The sequence below is a fragment of the Aegilops tauschii genome, chromosome 5, assembly GCF_002575655.3.
Source record: "Aegilops tauschii subsp. strangulata cultivar AL8/78 chromosome 5, Aet v6.0, whole genome shotgun sequence".
Classification (NCBI taxonomy): domain Eukaryota; kingdom Viridiplantae; phylum Streptophyta; class Magnoliopsida; order Poales; family Poaceae; genus Aegilops; species Aegilops tauschii.
In genome coordinates, this window is record NC_053039.3 from 308,702,131 (window position 1) to 308,725,736 (window position 23,606).

The 23,606-nt window shown below is 42.7% G+C and overlaps 2 protein-coding genes across 2 annotated transcripts; one reads left to right on the forward strand and one right to left on the reverse strand.

Annotated features, from left to right (window-relative positions):
- The first annotated feature begins 10,927 nt into the window (after positions 1 to 10,927).
- LOC109749404 (proton pump-interactor BIP103) lies at positions 10,928 to 16,471 on the forward strand. Its single transcript, XM_045228889.2, has 8 exons — positions 10,928 to 11,220; positions 13,173 to 13,524; positions 13,741 to 13,935; positions 14,022 to 14,201; positions 14,298 to 14,492; positions 15,023 to 15,121; positions 15,207 to 15,713; positions 15,814 to 16,471. The coding sequence occupies exons 2-8, from the start codon at positions 13,177 to 13,179 to the stop codon at positions 16,156 to 16,158; spliced, it is 1,869 nt and encodes a 622-aa protein (XP_045084824.2). The 5' UTR covers positions 10,928 to 11,220; positions 13,173 to 13,176; the 3' UTR covers positions 16,159 to 16,471.
- Positions 16,472 to 20,285: 3,814 nt separating this feature from the next.
- On the reverse strand, positions 20,286 to 23,297 carry LOC109749403 (uncharacterized). Its single transcript, XM_020308371.3, has 9 exons — positions 23,006 to 23,297; positions 22,823 to 22,889; positions 22,494 to 22,522; positions 22,206 to 22,414; positions 21,952 to 22,070; positions 21,400 to 21,504; positions 21,255 to 21,321; positions 20,751 to 20,904; positions 20,286 to 20,645 (listed from the first exon to the last, which is right to left on the reverse strand). The coding sequence occupies exons 1-9, from the start codon at positions 23,180 to 23,182 to the stop codon at positions 20,478 to 20,480; spliced, it is 1,095 nt and encodes a 364-aa protein (XP_020163960.1). The 5' UTR covers positions 23,183 to 23,297; the 3' UTR covers positions 20,286 to 20,477.
- Between the last annotated feature and the right edge of the window lie 309 nt (positions 23,298 to 23,606).

A 23,606-nucleotide genomic window follows, 5' to 3' on the forward strand; every position in this document is an offset into this window, starting at 1 on the left:
GTTCAATCTTGCGGTGTCCTTTCCCAGTGACAGTAGGGGCAGCAAGGCACGTATTGTATTGTTGCCATCGTGGATAACAAGATGGGTTTTTTATCATATTGCATGAATTTATCCCTCTACATCATGTCATCTTGCTTAAAGCGTTACTCTGTTCTTATGAACTTAATACTCTAGATGCATGATGGATAGCGGTCGATGTGTGGAGTAATAGTAGTAGATGCAGGCAGGAGTTGGTCTACTTGTCTCGGACGTGATGCCTATATACATGATCATACCTACATATTCTCATAACTATGCTCAATTTTGTCAATTGCTCAACAGTAATTTGTTCACCCACCGTAAAATACTTATGCTCTTGAGAGAATCCACTAGTGAAACCTATGGCCCCCGGGTCTATTTTCCATCATATTAATCTTTCAACACTTAGTTATTTCGTTGCTTTTATTTTACTTTGCATCTTTATCATAAAAATACCAAAAATATTATCTTATCATATCTATCAGATCTCACTCTCGTAAGTGATCGTGTAGGGATTGACAACCCCTTATCGCGTTGGTTGCAAGGATTTATTTGTTTGTGTAGGTGCGAGGGACTCGCGCGTAGCCTCCTACTGGATTGATGCCTTGGTTCTCAAAAACTGAGGGAAATACTTATGCTACTTTGCTGCATCACCCTTTCCTCTTCAAGGGAAAACCAACGCAGTGCTCAAGAGGTAGCAAGAAGGATTTCTGGCACCGTTGCCGGGGAGGTCTACGCAAAAGTAAACATACCAAGTACCCATCACAAACCCTTATCTCCCGCATTACATTATTTGCCATTTGCCTCTCGTTTTCCTCTCCCCCACTTCACCCTTGCCGTTTTATTCGCCCTCTCTTTTTCGTTCGCCTCTTTTTCGCTTGCTTCTTGTTCGCTCGTGTGTTGGATTGCTAGTTTGTCACGATGGCTCAAGATAATACCAAATTATGTGACTTTACCAATACCAACAATAATGATTTCCTTAGCACTCCGATTGCTCCTCTTACCGATACTGAATCTTGTGAAATCAATGCTGCTTTATTGAATCTTGTTATGAAAGATCAATTCGTCGGCCTTCCTAGTGAAGATGCCGCTACTCATCTAAATAGCTTCGTTGATTTGTGTGATATGCAAAAGAAGAAAGATGTTGACAATGATATTGTTAAATTGAAGCTATTTCCTTTTTCGCTTAGAGATCGTGCTAAAGCCTGTTTTCGTCTTTGCCTAAAAATAGTATTGATTCTTGTAATAAGTGCAAAGATGCTTTTATCTCTAAGTATTTTCCTCCCGCTAAGATTATCTCTCTTAGAAACGATATTATGAATTTTAAGCAACTTGATCATGAACATGTTGCACAAGCTTGGGAGAGGATGAAATTAATGATACGTAATTGCCCTACGCATGGTTTGAATTTGTGGATGATTATACAAAAAATTTATGCCGGATTGAATTTTGCTTCTAGAAATCTTTTTGATTCAGTCGCGGGAGGCACTTTTATGGAATTCACTTTAGGAGAAGCTACTAAACTCCTAGATAATATTGTGGTTAATTATTCTCAAAGGTACACTGAAAGATCTACTAATAAAAAGGTGCATGCGATAGAAGAAATTAATGTTTTGAGTGGAAAGATGGATGAACTTATGAAATTATTTGCTACTAAGAGTGTTTCTTCCGATCCTAATGATATGCCTTTATCTACTTTGATTGAGAATAATAATGAATCTATGGATGTGAATTTTGTTGGTAGGAATAATTTTGGTAACAACGTGTATAGAGGAAACTTTAATCCCAGGCCTTATCCTAGCAATTCCTCTAATAATTATGGTAATTCCTACAACAATTCTTATGGAAATTTTAATAAGATGCCCTCTGAATTTGAGACTAGTGTTAAAGAGTTTATGAATTCGCAAAAGAATTTCAATGCCTTGCTTGAAGAAAAATTGCTTAAAATTGATGAATTGGCTAGGAACGTTGATAGAATTTCTCTTGATGTTGATTCTTTAAAACTGAGATCTATTCCTCCTAAGCATGATATCAATGAGTCTCTCAAAGCCATGAGAATTTCCATTGATGAGTGCAAAGAAAGAACCGCTAGGATGCGTGCTAAGAAAGATTGCTTTATGAAAGCGTGTTCTTCTAATTTTTATGAAAACAAAGATGAAGATCTAAAAGTTATTGATGTGTCCCCTATTAAATCTTTGTTTTGCAATATGAATCTTGATAATGATGGGACTGAATATGATCCACCTTTACCTAGAAGGCGTTCCAAAAATTCGGAGTTTTTAGATCTTGATGCTAAAATTGATAAAAGTGGGATTGAAGAGATCAAAACCCTAGATATTAATAAACCCACTATTTTGGATTTCAAGGAATTTAATTATGATAATTGCTCTTTGATAGATTGTATTTCCTTGTTGCAATCCGTGCTAAATTCTCCTCATGCTTATAGTCAAAATAAAGCTTTTACTAAACATATCGTTGATGCTTTGATGCAATCTTATGAAGAAAAACTTGAGTTGGAAGTCTCTATCCCTAGAAAACTTTATGATGAGTGGGAACCTACTATTAAAATTAAGATTAAAGATCATGAATGCTATGCTTTGTGTGATTTGGGTGCTAGTGTTTCCACGATTCCAAAAACTTTGTGCGATTTGCTAGGTTTCTGTGATTTTGATGATTGCTCTTTAAACTTGCACCTTGCGGATTCCACTATTAAGAAACCTATGGGAAGAATTAATGATGTTCTTATTGTTGCAAATAGGAACTATGTGCCCGTAGATTTTATCATTCATGATATAGATTGCAATCCTTCATGTCCTATTATTCTTGGTAGACCTTTCCTTAGAACGATTGGTGCAATTATTGATATGAAGGAAGGGAATATTAGATTCCAAATTCCATTAAAGAAAGGCATGGAACACTTCCCTAGGAAGAAAATAAAATCACCATATGAATCTATCATGAGAGCCACTTATGGATTGCCCACCAAAGATGGCAATACCTAGATCTATCCTTGCTTCTATGCCTAGCTAGGGGCGTTAAACGATAGCGTTTGTTGGGAGGCAACCCAATTTTATTTTTTAGTTTTTTGCTTTTTGCTTCTGTTTAGGAATAAATATTTGTTCTAGCCTCTGGTTAGATGTGTTTTTATGTTTTAATTAGTATTTGTGCCAAGTTAAACCTATAGGATCTTCTTGGATGATAGTTATTTGATCTTGCAAATTCCAGAAACTTTCTGTTCACGAAAATAATTGTTAAAAATCACCAGAACGTGATAAAATATTGATTCCAATTGCTGATGATCAATAAACAAATTGCCTAGGTCGTCCTATTTTTGCTGATTTTTTGGAGTTCCAGAAGTTTGCGTTAGTTACAGATTACTATAGACTGTTCTGTTTTTGACAGATTATGTTGTTCGTGTGTTGTTTGCTTATTTTGATGAATCTATGGCTAGTAAAAGAGTTTATAAACCATAGAGAAGTTGGAATACAGTAGGTTTAACACCAATATAAATAAAGAATGAGTTCATTACAGTACCTTGAAGTGGTCTTTTGTTTTCTTTCGCTAACGGAGCTCACGAGATTTTCTGCTAAGTTTTGTGTTGTGAAGTTTTCAAGTTTTGGGTGAAAGATTTGATGGATTATGAAACAAGGAGTGGAAAGAGCCTAAGCTTGGAGATGCCCATGGCACCCCCAAGATAATCTAAGGACACCAAAAAGCCAAAGCTTGAGGATGCCCCGGAAGGCATCCCCTCTTTCGTCTACTTCTATCGATAACTTTACTTGGAGCTATATTTTTATTCACCACATGATATGTGTTTTGCTTGGAGCGTCTTGTATGATTTGAGTCTTTGTTTGTTAGTTTACCACAATCATCCTTGCTGTACACACCTTTTGAGAGAGACACACATGATTCGGAAATTATTAGAATACTCTATGTGCTTCACTTATATCTTTTGAGTTATATAGTTTTTGCTCTAGTGCTTCACTTATATCTTTTAGAGCACGGTGGTGGATTTGTTTTATAGAAACTATTGATCTCTCATGCTTCACTTATATTATTTTGAGAGTCTTAAAATAGCATGGCAATTTGCTTTAATTAATATCATGAGAAAATTGATGCTTGATAATTGTTTTGAGATATAAAGGTGGTAATATCATAGTTGTGCTAGTTGAGTAATTGTGGAATTGAAAAATACATGTGTTGGAGTTTGTGATTCCCGTAGCATGCACGTATGGTGAACCGTTATGTAACAAAGTCGGAGCATGAAGTATTTGTTGATTGTCTTCCTTTGTGTGGCGGTCGGGATCGCGCGATGGTTAACTCCTACCAACCCTTACCCTAGGAGCATGTGTAGTAGTACTTTGCTTCGAGGGCTAATAAATTTTTGCAATAAGTATATGAGTTCTTTATGACTAATGTGAGTCCATGGATTATACGCACACTTAACTTTCCGCAATTTTCTAGCCTCTTCGGTACCGCGCATTGCCCTTTCTCACCTTGAGAGTTGGTGCAAATTTCGCCGGTGCATCCAAACCCCGTGATATGATACGCTCTATCACACATAAACCTCCCTATATCTTCCTCAAAACAGCCACCATACCTACCTATCATGGCATTTCCATAGCCATTCCGAGATATATTGCCATGCAACTTTCCACCATTTCATTTATCATGACATACTCCATCATTGTCATATTGCTTTGCATGATCATGTAGTTGACATTGTATTTGTGGCAAAGCCACCGTTCATAATTCTTTCATACATGTCGCTCTTGATTCATCGCATATCCCGGTACACCGCCGGAGGCATTCATATAGAGTCATATTTTGTTCTAAGTATTGAGTTGTAATTCATGAGTTGTAAGTAAATAAAAGTGTGATGATCATCATTACTAGAGCATTGTCCCAAGTGAGGAAAGGATGATGGAGACTATGATTCCCCACAAGTCAGGATGAGACTCTGGACTAAAAAAAAGAGACATAAAAAAAGAGAAAAGGCCCAAATAAAAAAAAAGAGAAAAAGAGAGAAGGGACAATGTTACTATCCTTTTACCACACTTGTGCTTCAAAGTAGCACCGTGATCTTCATAATAGAGAGTCTCTCATTTTGTCACTTTCATATACTAGTGGGAAATTTCATTATAGAACTTGGCTTGTATATTCCAATGATGGGCTTCCTCAAATGCCCGAGGTCTTCACGAGCAAGTAAGTTGGATGCACACCCACTTAGTTTCTTTTTGAGCTTTCATACACTTATAGCTCTAGTGCATCCGTTGCATGGCAATCCCTACTCCTCGCATTAACATCAATTGATAGGCATCTCCATAGCCCATTGATTAGCCTCGTTGATGTGAGCCTTTCTCCCTTTTTTGTCTTCCCACATAACCCCTACCATTATACCTTATTCCACCATAGTGCTATATCCATGGCTTGCGCTCATGTATTGCGTAAGAGTTGAAAAGGTTGAAGCGCATTAAAAGTATGAACCAATTGCTTGGCTAAAACCGGGGTCGTACATGATATGAATATTTTGTGTGGGGAAGATGGAGCATAGCCAGACTATATGATTTTGTAGGGATAACTTGCTTTGGTTATGTTATTTTGATAAGACATAATTGCTTAGTTAGTATGCTTGAAATATTATTGTTTTTATGTCAATATTAAACTTTTATCTTGAATCATATCAAATCTGAACATTCATGCCACAATAAGAAGAATTACATTGAAATTATGCCAAGTAGCATTCCACATCAAAAATTCTGTTTTTATCATTTACCTACTCGAGGACGAGCAGGAATTAAGCTTGGGGATGTTTGATACGTCTCCAGCGTATCTATAATTTTTTATTGTTCCATGCTATATTATCTTCTGTTTTGGACATTATTGGGCTTTATTATTCAGTTTTATATTATTTTTGGGACTAACCTATTAACCGGAGGCCCAACCCAGAATTGCTGTTTTTTGCCTATTTCAGAGTTTCGCAGAAAAAGAATATCAAACGGAGTCCAAACGGAATGAAACCTTCGGGAACGTGATTTTCGGAACGAACATGATCCAGGAGACTTGGACCCTACGTCAAGGAAGCTTCCAGGAAGCCACGAGGTAGGGGCGCGCCCTCCACCCTCGTCGGCCCCATGTTGCTCCACCGACGTACTCCTTCCTCCTATATATACCTACGTACCCCCAAACGATCAGATACGGAGCCAAAGACCTAATTCCACCGCCGCAACCTTCTGTACCCACGAGATCCCATCTTGGGGCCTGTTCCGGAGCTCCGCCGGAGGGGGCATCGATCACGGAGGGCTTCTAAATCAACACCATAGCCTCTCCGATGAAGTGTGAGTAGTTTACCTCAGACCTTCGGGTCCATAGTTATTAGCTAGATGGCTTCTTCTCTCTTTTTGGATCTCAATACAATGTTCTCCCCCTCTCTCGTGGAGATCTATTCGATGTAATGTTCTTTTGCGGTGTGTTTGTTGAGACCGATGAATTGTGGGTTTATGATCAAGTTTATCTATGAACAATATTTGAATCTTCTGAATTCTTTTATGTATGATTGGTTATCTTTGCAAGTCTCTTCGAATTATCAGTTTGGTTTGGCCTACTAGATTGATCTTTCTTGCAATGGGAGAAGTGCTTAGCTTTGGGTTCAATCTTGCGGTGTCCTTTCCCAGTGACAGTAGGGGCAGCAAGGCACGTATTGTATTGTTGCCATCGAGGATAACAAGATGGTTTTTTTTATCATATTGCATGAATTTATCCCTCTACATAATGTCATCTTGCTTAAAGCGCTACTCTGTTCTTATGAACTTAATACTCTAGATGCATGCTGGATAGCGGTCGATGTGTGGAGTAATAGTAGTAGATGCAGGCAGGAGTCGGTCTACTTGTCTCGGACGTGATGCCTATATACATGATCATACCTAGATATTCTCATAACTATGCTCAGTTTTGTCAATTGCTCAACAGTAATTTGTTCACCCACCGTAAAATACTTATGCTCTTGAGAGAAGCCACTAGTGAAACCTATGGCCCCCGGGTCTATTTTCCATCATATTAATCTTTCAACACTTAGTTATTTCCATTGCTTTTATTTTACTTTGCATCTTTATCATAAAAATACCAAAAATATTATCTTATCATATCTATCAGATCTCACTCTCGTAAGTGACCGTGTAGGGATTGACAACCCCTTATCGCGTTGGTTGCGAGGATTTATTTGTTTGTGTAGGTGCGAGGGACTCGCGCGTAGCCTCCTACTGGATTGATGCCTTGGTTCTCAAAAACTGAGGAAAATACTTACGCTACTTTGCTGCATCACCCTTTCCTCTTCAAGGGAAAACCAACGCAGTGCTCAAGAGGTAGCACGCGGCTATGCGCGGGAACCTGCGCGGTTGCGCGGGAATGGGCTCACCGATGATTCATTGGCGCCACTTGTAGCCATCGTTTGGCAAAAAGAACGCATGTGCCGTGCTCAAGCTTGCGCTTGAAGCCTTCCGTGGTAGCAGGGTGACAAGGCATGCGAGAGGAGGACGAAATGACACGTACATATATGATTAATAAAAGAAAAAAGTTTGCGATTTAATTACCTAGCACACGACCGCTCTGTACACAGCGTCGCGAACGATTGTTCGACCACCGTGTGATGTGGAACGCGACCTAGTTTCACATCATGTCGTCGGCTCGCAACTGTCGGCCGGCTTATAGACGACCATTTCCTGTGTGTTCAACTGCTCCATGCGTGTGGTTGCTCGCGGTTGAGGCGGTTGCGGCGCGCTCTGCTCTCATGTCCCTTCGCGCGCGCTGCCAGTGTTTGGGGCCGGCACATGATCACGTACTAGATGAACAACACGTCAAGTACGCGGCCAAGGACACATACACAAGCTACGAGATGTACATGAGGAAGTGCCTTCGTCCTGCCCCAGACGAGGGATCGAGCCACAAAGCAGAGGCGGCAGCGTCACTAGAAGTAGAGGATTAGATAACCGTTTCTCCTAGTTTAGGATGCATATAATTGTTTTTTGTGGTGTGTGCGAATGCTTTGTACAGTCACTTATGTAATTGGATGTTTATTTTGGTTATATATGTTATTCTTCTGTAGACAGAGCAAATCACATCGCAGACGGAGTAAACTAGGGAACCCGTCGGTGATGATTTCATCAATCGCTGACAATTGTATACTAGCAAACATTTGCCCACAACACACACGGCTTATTAGCAGCAATCGTCTGTGTTATTATCAGTCTTCACACACATTTTTGATTATGGATCTGTTTGCCGAGTATCACACACATGTTGTTAAGTTGAACCGTTTCTGTTGTCTTGTCTCATCGCAAACAGTCCATCCGAGTGAAATGTATGTCGTATATCACACACACCTTGATCTGGCTAACCGTTTCTATTGTGTTTCCTAATCACAAATAGTTCATCCAAGTGAACTGTATGCCGTATATCACACACACCTTCATCTGGCTGACCGTTTCTGTTGTGATGCTCATCGCAAACAGTTCATTCGAGTGAACTGTATGTCACGTATCGCACGCAACTCTGATCTGAATCGTGTTTGATGTCTTCACCATCACAAACAGTTTGTATCATTTTGACGGTTTTCTTACACCACAGTTTGCGATTAATGCATTGCACACAGTTTTGTCGAAGGGTCTCTGATTGTACTGCCGCGTTAGGACCATCCTGCAGTAGTGTACGCACTAACTTTCGCGCGGGATAATGGTTTATGGGGCTCCCAGCGATGTACGATTTCTCCCGAAAGCTCTACAGACATCACAGTTGAGCGACACGCGCCTGGGTGAGCGGCATGTCTGGATGTATATACAAAGGTGGGCTTGGTCCCGACCGTCCTCGCAACGTGCAGGAGTGCTTAGAGCGGTTGGCCCATGACCCCTTCGCGCTTAGGATTTAGACTGGCGTGTTAACCTTTCTAGGGAGCATACGTAGGAATATGACGTGTCGATTGCCCGAGGCCGGGCATTACCTAGAAAAGTGTGTCCGGCTAGAGGTAATTGAGTGTATCAGGTAATGTGGTGCATCCCTGCAGGAAAGTAATCTATTTGAATAGCCGTGTCCACGGTAACAGGACGACTTGGAGTTGTATCCCGATCTCTTATAACTAAAATCAGATACTTGTTAAAACACACCCAGATAAGAGACAACTACACCCGGTGATCGCTTTCTCTCGGGGAGACAAGGAGAGGATCTCCGGGCAGGTTTATTGTTATGCGTTGTTACATGATGTTACCATATTATGCTCCTCTCTTCTATGGCTGCAAGATGATGGCTGCAAGAAGATGTAGTCTTCGATAGGATGAGCTTCTCCCTCTTATTCTGGCATTTCTGCAGTTTAGTCCACATGTACTACCCCATTTCTTTGATACCGATGCATATGTAGTGTAGATCTGATGTAATTTTTGTGAGTACTTCGGATGAGTATTCATGGTTGCTTTGCCCCCCTTTCCATTCGACCCGGTTGCGCAATAGCTGATAGCACCGCGGATGCAGGATTCCCCGATGGCGCTTACTATGTGGACGCCGATGGCTAGGGGTAGTCCAGAGATCCCAGGCAGGAGGCCTCGTCTTTCGATCTAGTGTCATTGTTTTGATCAGTCTTCTTAAGGCAAAACTTGTCTAATTATGTCTGTACTCAGATAATATTTGCTTTGACGACTTATGTATTTTGGGTCCTCGTGGCCCTGACTTGTAATATAAAGATTTATGTTTATCCCTTGTGTCGCAGAGTTGTGTTGCGATATTGACGCGAGTCACCGTTCATGTTCGTGCATGATGCGTGTATGATTAACGCACGATTATAAATAAGGACGTCACACTTTTCTATCAGCAATATGCAGATCAAACTCTTGTAATAAAAGAACCCACCTAATCAGTCTAGGCTTAGCATATTTATTTTTCAGAAGATATTTAATATGAACATGATCGGTGTGAATAGTAACTTAATCAATAATATAAGGTCTGAATTTATCACATGCAAACACAGCTGCTAAAAAATTCTTTCTTAGTAGTTGCACAATTTCTTTGAGCACTATCTAGAGTCTGACTAGCATAATGAATAACATTCAATTTCTTATCAACTCTTTGACTTAGAACAACACCAATAAAATAATCACTATAATCACACATAATTTTTAAGGGTAGGTTCCAATCAGGTGGTTAAACAATGAGTGCAGAAATTAAGACTTTCTTAACTATTTCAAAGGCTTCTACACAATCATCATAAAAAACAAATAGTACATCTGTTTGCAAAAGATTAGTAAGAGGTCTAGAAATTTTAGAGAAGTTTTTTATGAACCTTCTATAGAAATTTATCTATCTCAACACCTTTTTCAAAAAAAAAAGTTTTTCGCGTTATATATCTTTTTTGCCTAATTCATGAGAATGATACTACTTTGAACATTTATTATGTTGATCGTCTTGCCTGGATGCGTACTCTTGGGCAATTAATTTTCTTGATTGTCTTATTTGATTGTATTGTTGCTTCAATTTTTCGTTCATTTAAAAGTCCATTCCAGGTAACTTCTAATCCGGGATCCGCCGCCGAAACGCTAAGATTAAGAGAGTTAATGTGCTACCAAAGCTCGGTTTGTAAAGATCAAGCTAAAACTATGATTCACTCACTTATGGAATTGTATGCTACTAGCATGAGTTTGGATCACACATCAAGCGTTGCTAAAAAAAAGGAGACCCACATGAAATATAATCTGAATCATTGTTCGAGACGAAATGCAAGAGCAGGAAAACGTGACACCGGATCGCTCAAACTTTATGGACGCTTCCCAACCGGCAACCTCTATCCGATTATCCGCACAGCTGGACCCGCCACTCCCACGTTCCATCCAGCTGACGCACACCGCAGCGCCGCCCCGGTCTCCGTCCGTCCGTCCGTCCATGGGATTTTTTCCCCATGCGGCCGAGCACGCCGGGTGCGAAGGGGGAAGCGGACCGGTAATTTCCCACCAATAGCAACCAGACAAAAACCGGCGAAGGAAGGAGACGAGATATAGAAGTAAAAAACCATTCCCGTATTTATAACCCCGCTTCCAGTTCCAGGCACGCAGCCCAAACCCCCCCCCTCCCCTCCCAAATCCCATCCAGATTTGGCCGCTCCACCGCCGCTGCCCCGCCGCCAGATCGGAGCGCGGCCCCGGTCCGATCCCGCTCCGCCCTCCCCAGGTGAGCTCCCGCTCCCGCCCCAGGCCCCGCTCGGCTGCTGGTCTCCTCGAACTGCGTTCGTATCTTCTCCGATCCGTGTCCTAGAGTAGGAAGCGCGCGTGATCAGATGCGCTGGTGCAAGTTGATACGTGTTTTCTGTTTCTGTTGCTTGGTTTGGTTTTGCGATATGCGGTGCCCGATTTCGGGGCCGGGAGCCCGGCAATGCGACGATTCGCGCGTGGGAATTGCCGCGGCTAGCTCCGTAGATCTGGATCACCCGGCCGCCTGAACCTGGGCTGCGTGCTGGACGGAGGAGACGGGCCTGTGATCCGCGGCGCCTCGTGAACCACGCCGGAGGTTGACCGGGTAGTGGATCCACGGTGGATTCCGCCGGTGCTTCCGATGCGGAATTCTCTGCGCCCGCGGCGAGTTCAAACCAGGCACATACGCGCTCGTTTATCGCGATCTGTACTGTGTTTTGCAGTGACGAGACTTGTAGCTGTTGATACCCACATGCCACAGCCTCGCAGACGACGGCAAACTGGAGTGCCTGGTGGTGCGTGTGGTGGTTTGAGTTCGTTCCATGGCAACCTAGGATCATTTAATTTGACACCTAGACCGGGTAACCATAGTATTTCCCCTATCATCATGAATAGATTGTGCTTCACTTTTTTTTGGACGAAATAGATCTATTGATGGGAAGTGAAGCATGAGTTTGTCTGATTATAATTATCCATTTTATCGCTTTAGCCTTTATGTTTCCATTTTCTACTAATTCTGCTAGTATTGGCACCTCAAATTAGCTAGTTATCATTTTGAACTGTACTCTTCTTATTAGCCCAGTCAAACATTTCTCCAATTGGACAATGATTATGCTGATTGATTGCTTTAAATTACATGCCAACTTGGTTTCACTAAACTGCATGTTTTTCCCACCAGAAACCAACGCAAAGCAAGTACCAAATTAACTATGTTTTCATAAAGTATTACCATAAACATACAATTCCATGCAATCCCATCATCTTGCTGTCCTGCAATGTGGTGAGTGGCCTGCATTTACCTGACCAGTTGTTTAGTGTACACCACACCACCTTGGCTACACAACGTGACCCTTGAGTTATGACATATGCACCCAAACCCATGTGCACTTGCCTTGTAAAATTGCAACTCAATCCAGACCAAGATTGTGTTAGACAACTTTTAGAAATTTCCGACTATCACAGAAATGCCAAAACATGAAAACAACTATAACCACTGTGTCTACTGTCCGTATAATGTCCCCTCTCACTTCGCATATAGTAGTAAGTTCCTCTTCCAGACCTGTTGCCCCCAAATTTGCAGACTCCCTATGTGAACCAAATTGGCCCCCCTTTTCTTTCTTGCAGAAAAAGCACCGAGTAGATTTGGTTGCGGTCTTTGGTTCCTGTTCCTTTGATGTGGTACTGTGTGGCCCCTATGATTAGGTCGTGATTTCATAATCTGCATGCCTTGTGATTTGCGCCTCAATCTAGCCTAGGTTCAGTTATATGCTAGATATGTTTTGGATTCTTCGGTTGTCTGGTTGATGGTGAGGTGAAAATGCTCTGTACACGAGGGCTCTGTCTATTATGTTGTTTGTTCCTTTTCTTGGGTATAGTCTCCATGCACTATGGTGGTGCATCTGCTACTTCTACATCTTAGGTTTTGAGTTAGTAACTTTGGTAAATTATAGCAAGTAATGTTCTCCCATACATCCCATTTTTTTGTTCTTGTTATTGAGTTCCCGGGGAATCCGTTAAACAGCTTTTCCTTAAACGATTCTGTAGAAGTTGTGCCAGTTGCTTTTGTTACTGCTCAATTCACACACGTACTGTCTCCCCATAAGTTTTGAGAATGAGAAGGGAAAAGATAGCCGAGTAAAACTGTACCATTTTCTGTTGGATCATAACCATGGTTGCCTGTTTTGGTAACAGTTTATGTACACCTATCTGCAGGGACATGGGAATGGAGGTCGTCGGAGCTGAAGCTGCACCAGCACAGGTTAAAGTAGCTGATGAGGAAGTGACCCTTTTTCAAGACAAGGAAAGCCAAGCAACTGCAAAGGAGCGGGAGGAAGCAGCTGTTTTTGGTTCAGACAATGGCAAAGCTGCGGCAAATGACATGGCACCTCCAAAGGACGCAGCGGAGGAGTGGCCTGAACCGAAGCAAACTTATACCTTCTACTTTGTCAAGGTCCGCTCATTTGAGGACCCTAAGCTGAGAGCAAAACTCGAGCAGGCTGAGAAGGACTTCCAAAATAAGATCCAAGCTCGGGCAAAGATTATTGATGCTATAAAAGCTAAGAAGGTATTCTTCTTAAAACTCAACATAGAAGTAGGATCTACCTCTTTTAGTCCTAATTCTAATTTGACTAGATGTTTCATGCCCTGAAACTTATTTAAAGTGACTCTTTGCACTATTGCTTGCCTCTATGTGTACTCGTTGAAGTAAACCAGGGGATCAGTGTGCCTGCTTTAGCCTTTTAAGCATAGTGATGAAACTTACTTCACACTTCCTCTGCAGACTGAGCGCGCTGCTGTTCTCGCGGAGCTACGGCCACTGAGTGCTGAGAACAGGCAGTACAATGAAGCTTTTAATGAGAAGTTAGAGGAGATGAAACCTTACAGAAATCGTTTAGGCAAGTTCCGTGATGAAAATAATGCTATGCGGGCGGAGAGTGCTGGCTTGTGCTCTTCACTCGAAGAGCTTGAGCATGAGGTATGATCAGCCCTTTGATAACTCAACTGCTTCTCATTCAGGTATTCTGATTTTTTGTTTGTTTTTTCTCCTTCAATTCTCCCTAGATCAAGAGGTTGAATCACCGCATAAGTCATGAGAGCATATCTTTAGATGAGGAGAAGCGGCTGATCAAAGAAATTAAGACCCTTGAAAAAACCAGACCGAAGGTCAGTTCCAATGCTGCTAAACGAGCTAAAATGCAAGATACAGTGGTTGAAAGAGACGCCATACAGGATCAGGTGAAAGTAAGTATCTCATGCCGTGACTTTGTCTTTTATTGTGCATTTACCTTCTGCATAAATAAATATTAGATACCATTTTGATTGTCACTTCCCATTCAGATCATCGGGGATGGTATAGATGGAGTAAAGAAGGAGCGACAAGCAGTCAGGTCTAAGATTAAGGTCCTGGACGATGAGATGAGGGTTGTTGATGGCGAGATTGCTTTGCTTCAAGAAGATTTAAATGCAGCTACCGCCAGAAAGGATAAAGCGTATGAGTCATTGACCGAATTGAGAAAAGCGCGTGATCTTGCCGTAAGTCAGCATACCTTCAGCCTCTCTCATGCTCATCATTATGTTTACTCTTGTAATGTTATTGAGGGTGACCACCCCATTTTCTAAGTACTTTAGTTGTGTTACAATTTTAATTATTTTAATTAAATAACATGTGTACGCAATGAGGCATCATCTTTTTGCATGCCTGAACAGCACTTGAACTCCCTCTCTTGATTGTGGAGATATATGATCAGCCATTGCCTTCTCAAATTGAAGCTCGGTCACAGGCTCACAGCCACATGTTCATAAGCCGAATTCTCTGCATCATACCTGTGCATTTTGGTATCAGGAAAAGTCCTTGTTGCCTTAAATGTAGCATTGGATTATGTTAGTCACTTAATGAAATATCTGAGATGGCACTGCCAGTGGCAGTGGTTGGAACATGCTTTATTGGAAGTCTGTCACAAATAATGGTTATTTACCGCACTGTCTTAACGAATTCTTTTGATTTTTCGTAATATTTATGTAGAGACTGTATCTATTGACAATGTTGCCTTCATCTTGATCAGAATGCATCCTTCCATCAAAACCGCATAGTTCTGAACAGAGCCAGGGATTATTCTTCTAGGAATGAGGTGGAAGAATTGCAAGAGCTCCACAAGACTGAGGTTTGCTTCCACAACCACCTCCCGTAACCTCATGTTTCATTTACTTAAAGTATTTCTATACTTAATTATTGGTATGCTTTGGTAGGTTGAGAAGTTCATGACACAATGGTGCAGCAGCAAGACCTTTAGAGAGGACTATGAGAAGAGGATCCTCACTTCCCTCAATGGACGGCAGCTGACCCGAGATGGCCGGATGAGGAATCCTGATGAGAAGCCCATATTTATTGAAACACAGCAGCCAGCAGCACCTGTGCAACAGGAGCCTATCCCATCAAAAGCGCCTTTGAAACAAGCAAAGGAAGCTGCTGCTCCTCAAGTCGTTGCTCCCAAAGAAGAGCCCCTTGCAAAAGCATCTGCCAAGTCAGCTAAGGTAAAAGCTGCTGTGGATGCTGATGATGATGCCTATGAGGCTGAGCCTCCAAAGGAGAAGCCCAAGCCTAAAGAGGTTGATGTAGCAAAGTTGAAAGAGATCAAGAGACAGGAGGAAATCGAGAAGAATAGACTTGCTTTGGAAAGGAAGAAGAAGCAGGCCGAGAAGCAAGCAGCGAAGGCTGCAGCCCGAGCACAAAAGGAAGCCGAGAAGAAGCTCAAGGTAGACACATTAGCATCTCTCTCTCTCTCTCTCTCTCTCTCTCTCTCTCTCTCTCGCTCTCTCTCTCATGTAGTGTAACAATGGTGACAAACTTTTTCAGAAAGAGGAGAAGAAAACCAAGAAGAAAACTGAGGCAGCTGATACCGACGAGCCAACTGACTCAGACACCAAGTCTGATGAAGCAGCAGAAACCCAAGCAGAGGATGAGTTTACTCCAGCTTCTGTGATAGTGAACAAAGAACAGAAGCCGAACGCACGGTCCAGGAATGTAGTCACCAAGACCAAGGCCCCGCTGCCAAAGGCGATCCTGAAGAGGAAGAAAGCCCAGTCGTATCGGTCATGGGCCACCCCAGCCGTGGTGATATCCGCCGTCGCCGTGCTTGTCGCCCTGCTCGCGGCGCTGGGCTACTACCAGTACTACCGCCCGGCGAGCACCAGCAACTGATGGAAGGAAAAGAAGGAGGCCCGTGCACCCGCCGCCCTCGAGTATGAATCTTACTAGACCAATTTTGCAGGTGAGAGCAACAGAGTGCGTGGTCTGCCGAGACCTGAATGAACTGAAAAGACTGGAGAAGCTATTCATTTCTGTTCTGTTTGTTGGGTGGAGTCGGATAAAAAGTCGTAGTTAATTTTGGTTGGCACAGTTAATTTCGTCCGGGACTTGAGAGTCTATACTGCCAGTGAACTCAGTTGTACTTTAAAGTGGAGAATAGATTGCCATCTGAAATAAGTATGCATGTAAACGTGCTGTTTGTGTATGTGTATGCATAGAATGGAGGCGTCTTAGTTGGTCCATCGTCCTTGCTTTGGTTGTTTCCCATGATTTCGCTTTGGCAGGTACCTCCTGTGTGCGTGTTGCTTACAACTCCATGAATTTCACAAGGGACATGGATTATATTTTCAGCATATCAGACCCTAGTACGAGGGCGAAAGGATGAATTCACCGGATGAATCTTTTTGGTTGGACGATAATAAACCCCAATAATGTGCTGAGGTTCCCTCAGGACGCGGGATTCCTTGTGGTAGCAGCGGCGAGCCCCAGGAGGACGGCGGCCGTCAGTAGATTGAGTTCAGGTTCTTGTGAGATGACAACTTTTTCATTGCAAGGGATCTGTCGGTCCTGATAATACACATAGAGTACCATTTGGATCTCTATGATTGGTCCTTTATTAGGTGTTCAGATGCATGGCCTGGAATATGCACATATTCTTCAGAATGTTGAGTATTAGCAGCACTGTTTGACAGTATCATCTTGTGTCACTATCATCTTGTACTGCCAGATATGGCGACAAACAATCAGTCTTTCAGAGCAGAAGCCCATACTTCCTGAACTCTTGGGGTAAGCACAGGCAGCAATTGTCGCTGCAGTTCGATTGGTCCTTATTACTTATTTATTTATTTTGAGAAACCTTCGATCTATTCATCTTCAATTATGACAGTAGAGCAAACACGAGGAATAATTAAAATTACATTCAGATTCGTAGAGCACATAGCGACGACTACAAGCACTGAAGCGAGCTGAAGGCGCGCCATTCTCATCGCCTCTCCCTCGTTGAAGTCGGGCACAACTAGTAGTAGTAGTCTAGTAGACAGTCGAAAAGTATATTGCTCCACCATAGGATTTTTCAGTCATGGAGTAAACATCAATGTGCACAATATTAAGAACATTTTCTGCTTGATGTAGAGGGAGTGTACGAAATGCAACCCTATGTTGTTTTCTAGCAAAACGGTGTGCACATAGTTTTAAGGATATACTTTTCAACTCAGGGAGGTAATCCATGCGAGCAAAATCATGCATGCCGTTCTCACTCATATGCCAAAGCCTCTTGTGCCACAATTCAACCGAAAGTCTTTGTCAGCAATGTTCAACACTTCATTGCACAACCTGGTTTTAGTCATAGAGAGAACCTTGCTTACTTCCTTGAACCACAATCAAAAAGCCTTTGGTGAGCTTTCATTTTTATTCACCAAAATAATTAGGATGTTTGATATCATCAAGCTTGACCATCGACAATAAATTCAGTCTTATGTCAAGAACATGCCTCACATCATCAAGCACTAATATGCAAATTGTGTTTGCTTCAATGCATATAGAACCCTTGCCAATAATTATTGACGAACGACTATTTCTCATCCTCACTTGGCCAGTAACATCGCTAGTGTAAGATGTGAAATACTCCTTCTATGAGGTGATGTGAAAGGACACACCTGAGTCCACAACCCAGCTCATGGCATTATCACAAACAACACTATAACATTCTTCTATTCAATGACAATATAGTCCTTATCTGCTATAGTCATGGTTGAGCTCCTCTTAGCCTTTTACTCAGTTTTCTTTGCAAGTTTCCCCTCTACAAGATCTCTTTTGTACTTACTGCACTCGCTCTCTATGTGCTCCGATTGCCACAATGAAAGCAAGTAATATCTCTTCTCTGTCTTGACTTTGATCTCCCTCTGGATTTACTTCTGCCTTGCTGAAATCTTGTGTGAGCGTGTCAATGGTTGTCATTCTTCCCATGGGTTTCAACCACTTATGCATCACAAGAAGACACACCATCACCCGTTTCCTTCTTTCTAGCTTCTTCATTCAACATATTGTTCTTCACCATCTTCAAAGTCAGCTTCCCATCTGGAGCTGAATTGCTAAGTGACACAATAAGCGTGTTCGAACTATCAGGCATGAAACTCAGCAGCAACAATGCTTGCACCTCATCCCCAAAGTAGATCTTCATGGCTGAAAGTTGGTTTATATGGAATTGGAAGACATTCAAGTGCTCACTCACACTCGTGCCATCTCGGTACTCAACCTTTGCAAGTCTTTTGATCACCAAAGCCTTGTTCATTGATGTCTTTCTCTCATACATAGACTTCAACTTCTGCCACATCTCATACACATTTGTGTCATTTGCAACATGGTGGAATATATTGTGGTTGATGTACAACCGAATCATACCTACTGCCTTTCTATGCAACACTTCTCATTCTTCTTCCGTGACACCGGTGGGTATCTTGCCTTTCACAATTGTCTCACACAAATCCTTGGAATAAAGGATATCTTTCATGGGCTTCCATAATGACTAATTGAAAGACTCAAATTTTATCATGCCACTCGTTGTACATGTACCGCTTTTCTCCAAATCCATTGTGAGCAGCACTTCCAGCAACAATCAAGCAAGTGGGATTACCAGCCTCCTAAGCAACCAAAGTTCTTATGCCACTCTGCTGGGAATTAGCACAAAAACACACTTGTGGTGAACTGAAAACAAAGTAATCTTAGTACCACATCATGTACTAACTCAAAGGATCGTTGCTTCTTAGCATGGAAGGAAACAAACGCAACAACATATATATGGAGGAAATAAGTTTCGCAGCATCCCAGACACTCCTCAGACTATGTTTAGTGGAAAGTGTAACACCCTAGACGCTTCTCAGATGATATCTGATGGTAGGTGTAACTTTCTAAGCGGTGACAAACATCAACATAGAGAGACCAAAATTTTACGTGGAAAACCCCCAACTTGAGGGAAAAACCATGGGCTGAAGCCACCCAAATCCTCTTCCACTATTATCAAATGTGGGATACAATAAGTTCTTCTCTAGATAGCACTAAAGGATCACATACATCAAGATTTCTGAATCTTGGATGAACACAACAAGATTTGGGGCTCAAGAGCTAGGGATTGAAACAATCTCAGCAAATATGATGGTGGTGACTGCTGGATGGAGGGTAAAGCATCCCCATACTCTCATGTGCAAAGTACAAAATGACCCTAGTCATAACCCTAATGGGTAGTGTGCTTTTTTGCACCTCTTTGGGATGCCTAAAAGTCTTCAAATGATCATCTCCTCACAACCTACATGAGGAGGATATCCCAATGAATATAGTATCTAATTTTTACTCTGGAGTTTGAAAAAAAGTCAATTTTGAACAATATTAACATGAAGAAGCACCCAATATGAGCAATAGCACAAGGGCAGGTGCTTGATACAAATCAGTGTCAATCACTAGCGTATCAAAAGGTACAATGTGTCGATTGATTCAAGGCTGGTTCCGTGAACAGGGCCAAAACACTCAGATATGCAAAGACATTCACGCTCCGTTTGGACGTATGTATTGAGAACCTCTAAATTACATTTGGTCCAATACCAGTGTTGTTCCGAAAATATGCTACAATACCAAATCTATTGTTTGGTTGCACATGAAATTGCTGGTTGGAATTCAACAAAGGAGGCAATACCAATTCATGTTTGGATGTTCTGTTGATGAACTGGGAGGGAGATGTGCTCCACGTGGGGCGCCAGATCTTGAGATGCAGGCTGCGGGCAACGGTTGCGAGCGGGAGAGGAGGGGCAGTGGTGGCAAGCACCGAGCAGGAAACGAGGGGCAGAGATGATGGCGAACCGGGAGAGGAAGAACCGTCGTGGTCGAGCTCCTAGTGGCCACTCCCTTGTCGTTTCTTTTTCACCGTGAGCGAACCGACATGTATGTTTTGCGGGGCGAGCAATTTCAAAGGAAAACGGAGGCCTGGAGTTTGGTATCGCGGAGAGAAATCACTCTCGGTATTGAATCTGTTTCCAAGAAGTGTCTTAATCCCTTATATTTTTAGGAAATATAGGATCTGTTAGATAGGGCTTAATCCCCCAAAACCAAAACGTCCCCCTCAAATATGACTTCGGGGATCTGCTAGAGATGCTCTCTGTATCGTTCCAATTTTATCGGATGTCCCTGAAGGGACTGCTAGAGATGCTCTAACCATGTCAAATTTACAAGCTGGTTCGACCAGTCCTCGATTCACGGTCTCTAAGCCGCAGATCCCGGAGCAACGCTGAAGATGCTGCCCACAGCTTCTTGGCCACCTCTATGTCATAGGACAGCACAGAAGACCTGATGGTTCTTCCCTTCCCTCCAAAAAAATACTTCCCAGATGCTTCCTGTGATACAGAACTAAAACTCAGAGCTGGTACTGAATGTCGATACATCGTTTTTCTTGTATCAAAATAGCAGAAGCTTTGAGAGGGTTTTGACAGGAAGGTTACAGGCGGCGCCAAGGCTGCGTCAAGGACAGCACCAATCCCCGTATCTGGCTGCTGTAGGAGGTTCAGGGTGCGTAGAATAAAGAACGCGAACCGAGAAAGGCATGGAGGGAGCTCCCGCATGATGCGTGTTTCTACCACACCTGGATCCGCAGCCCTATAAGCATGAAATTTAAGACTTTAAAGATGAGAATAAACAAACTCAAATGATAAAAAATTATAAGGGCTTAAGGTAACATAGCACGACAGAGAGATGAGCCTTCGAAATCCATCCTTGTACCAAAGATAACTAACGAGTTTCAGTAAAAAGGAAAAGAGAACAGAACTACAGAAGAACATAATTTTGCAAGGGCTTTGACATTTGGGTCAGACATGTTTTAGTAGAGGTTTACTTGGTGGGCAATGGGCAAAAAGCGCTGGTGCACATCTTATCATGTGAATCAAATACGACTGCATGAAGAATAAACGGAAGGGAAAAACACAAGACAGGACTAAAATGGCACATACATGACAGAGATACCAGAAGAGATGTTAAGTTGTCGATGAAGTTCATATGAGAACACAAGTAAACAAACTGCAATGGGAGAAAATGAGACTGATAGATTTTGTAGATTAGAGCTGCATGAAGCGAATACTAAAGCAAGAAGCGTACATTTGGTATACTCGTAAGTACTAGCTAAGGGGTAACTTCCCCCAACTGAATGCTGACCAAACTTCACTCCTTGCAGTGCCTCCTCGGACACGTCAATTTCTGACACTGGAGATGTAATAATTGCACGTGTTAATCAAAGAGAATGTGTACAGGGAGAGAGGGAAACTGTTAGAATGGTAGTACGATGTGAGCAGCTGCAAGAGCAAATGGTACACATAGTATACCAGATTCAAAATAGACGCAACAGGGAAATATGTGGTCCACTACATTTTGGCAATGGAGCTACTACAACCAAGAAATCCACAGGGAGTGGCAACATAATTCAACAGATAGATGCAAACAAAATAAACAGATAGGTGGGCTTGGCATGCACTCACGCACCTAGACACCTGAGCGACATCCAGTTCTATGTCAGATAGATGCAAACTAATGTATGCAATACAAAAATTTGCATAATGTGGCAATGTCCATGCAACAATAGTTCAACATAGGCTGCAAAAAAGTTCATACAGTCGGTGTACTTATATACAATATGAAAAACTTCAAACTTACCACATCTGTGTGTGAAAGATGTTAGATTAACCACCCGGGAAGGTACCGGGCTGTTCTTCAGCAGTGGTAAAAGAATGCTGGTTAGGATAAATGGACCAATGTAGTTTGTCTGCATCACTCTGAAAGTTGCACGCATTAAGGTTCACTTAGAGAATTGGCTAGATAAAAGAAAGCTTAATGCTGATATTAAGAGAACATGTGGTTTGAAGACCACAGAATTCTTTCACAAGAATAATTGCAAGGAAAGCACGTACTCATCAATCCCATCCTCGGTAACTCTGTGTGATTTTGCAAGCATCCCAGCATTATTAATCAAAAGCTGAATGGAAGGCTCCAGATTCGAATCCCAAATCCACTGATTGAGCGAAGCTTCAAACTTCTTAATTGACCTGTAGGATGACAAGTCCACTTGAAAGGCTTCAAGACAAGCGTCTGGCTGTTGCCTACGAATTTCTTTAGCGGTCTGGTTCACATAGAGTGCAGCAGTGATGATAATGGCAAGCAGAAGCAAACAGACACCCAACTGAAGCTGCAAACAATACCTCACTCAGCAATTGCGCAGAACGTCCGGCTGAGGCAAAATAGAACATGTATCATTTTAGGCCGCTGAATGCAAGTCCCGCAACAAGGACAAATAAAGAATGAACATGAATGTAAATATGTAATCGAGAATTCAAGATGCAGCAGATAATCAATTTATCTGTAGAGTAGGTGGTGAATAATGACATGAAACATGGCATCCGCGTTTGCAGATTCATCGAATGTCAGATATATAGCGTTCAACAAAGGGCACCCTATTTTGCACGAGACCAGGCGCGCCAAGTGCTCGACGAAATGCCCGCACGAGCACGACAAGATACACGCGACTCACCGAGCACGACATGGTATCCCTCCCGCGCCAGCGCCGCCGCAGCCGCCCGGCCGAGCCCCGACGTCGCCTGCGAGCGAGCACACACCATGGACGGAGCACCGTGAGAAGGCCGCGCACCATAGAAAACAGTAGTAAAATACGATAAAATAGGCAGACACGGCTGGCAGGGCAGTTCCAGATTACCCCGGTGACCACGCAGATGGGACGGCCGCCTCGACGTACGTCTTCCCGGCGGCGAGGGGCGGCGGTCCGGCCACGGAGGAAGAGGAGGAGGTAGGAGTAGAGGAGGGAGAGGGTCCACAGTACGCCCATGCGCCAGAACTGGGGCGAGCACACCATGCGGAGCGCCTCGCGGTCCATGGCGGAGCGGCGGGTCTGGCGATGGCGGCGTCGTGGACCTGTGGACGGAGTCACTGCGCAACTCAAACGAACGGCTGGATCCTTGCTAGAAGCTGCGGGGAACGAGTTGGCAAACTTTAAACTAGTGATTTAAACGCTTTTATATTAGTTTACAGAAGAATAGTATCTTCTTAATAAACATTCATAACAAATCTAATGACATGTCATGTCCAGCCCATAATTTCAAGGTCTATGGGTCTTTTAGGTTGGCTTCATGAAAAAATTGGGCCAGGGGAGCCGGTCACCAACAGCTCACCGAAACAAGTGGATCGATCCAAATTTAGTTGCTCAGCAGTTAGAGCATCTACAACCGGACCTCTCAAACTCGTCTCAAACGTCCGGGCAGGCCGCCCGGTCACTGCCCGTATCGGCGCTCGGGGAACCA

Excerpts from the sequence above, each read along its gene's own strand:
- LOC109749403 (XM_020308371.3), bottom strand. The coding sequence starts at position 23,182 with ATGGACCGCGAGGCGCTCCGCATGGTGTGCTCGCCCCAGTTCTGGCGC. Across the intron at positions 22,071-22,205 it reads ACCGAGGATGGGATTGATGA|AGTGATGCAGACAAACTACA; the intron begins GTACGTGCTTTC and ends TGCAACTTTCAG. Across the intron at positions 21,322-21,399 it reads TACTTACGAGTATACCAAAT|TTTGTTTACTTGTGTTCTCA; the intron begins GTACGCTTCTTG and ends CTCCCATTGCAG.
- LOC109749404 (XM_045228889.2), top strand. The coding sequence starts at position 13,177 with ATGGGAATGGAGGTCGTCGGAGCTGAAGCTGCACCAGCACAGGTTAAA. Across the intron at positions 14,202-14,297 it reads CCATACAGGATCAGGTGAAA|ATCATCGGGGATGGTATAGA; the intron begins GTAAGTATCTCA and ends CTTCCCATTCAG. Across the intron at positions 15,714-15,813 it reads AAGCCGAGAAGAAGCTCAAG|AAAGAGGAGAAGAAAACCAA; the intron begins GTAGACACATTA and ends AAACTTTTTCAG.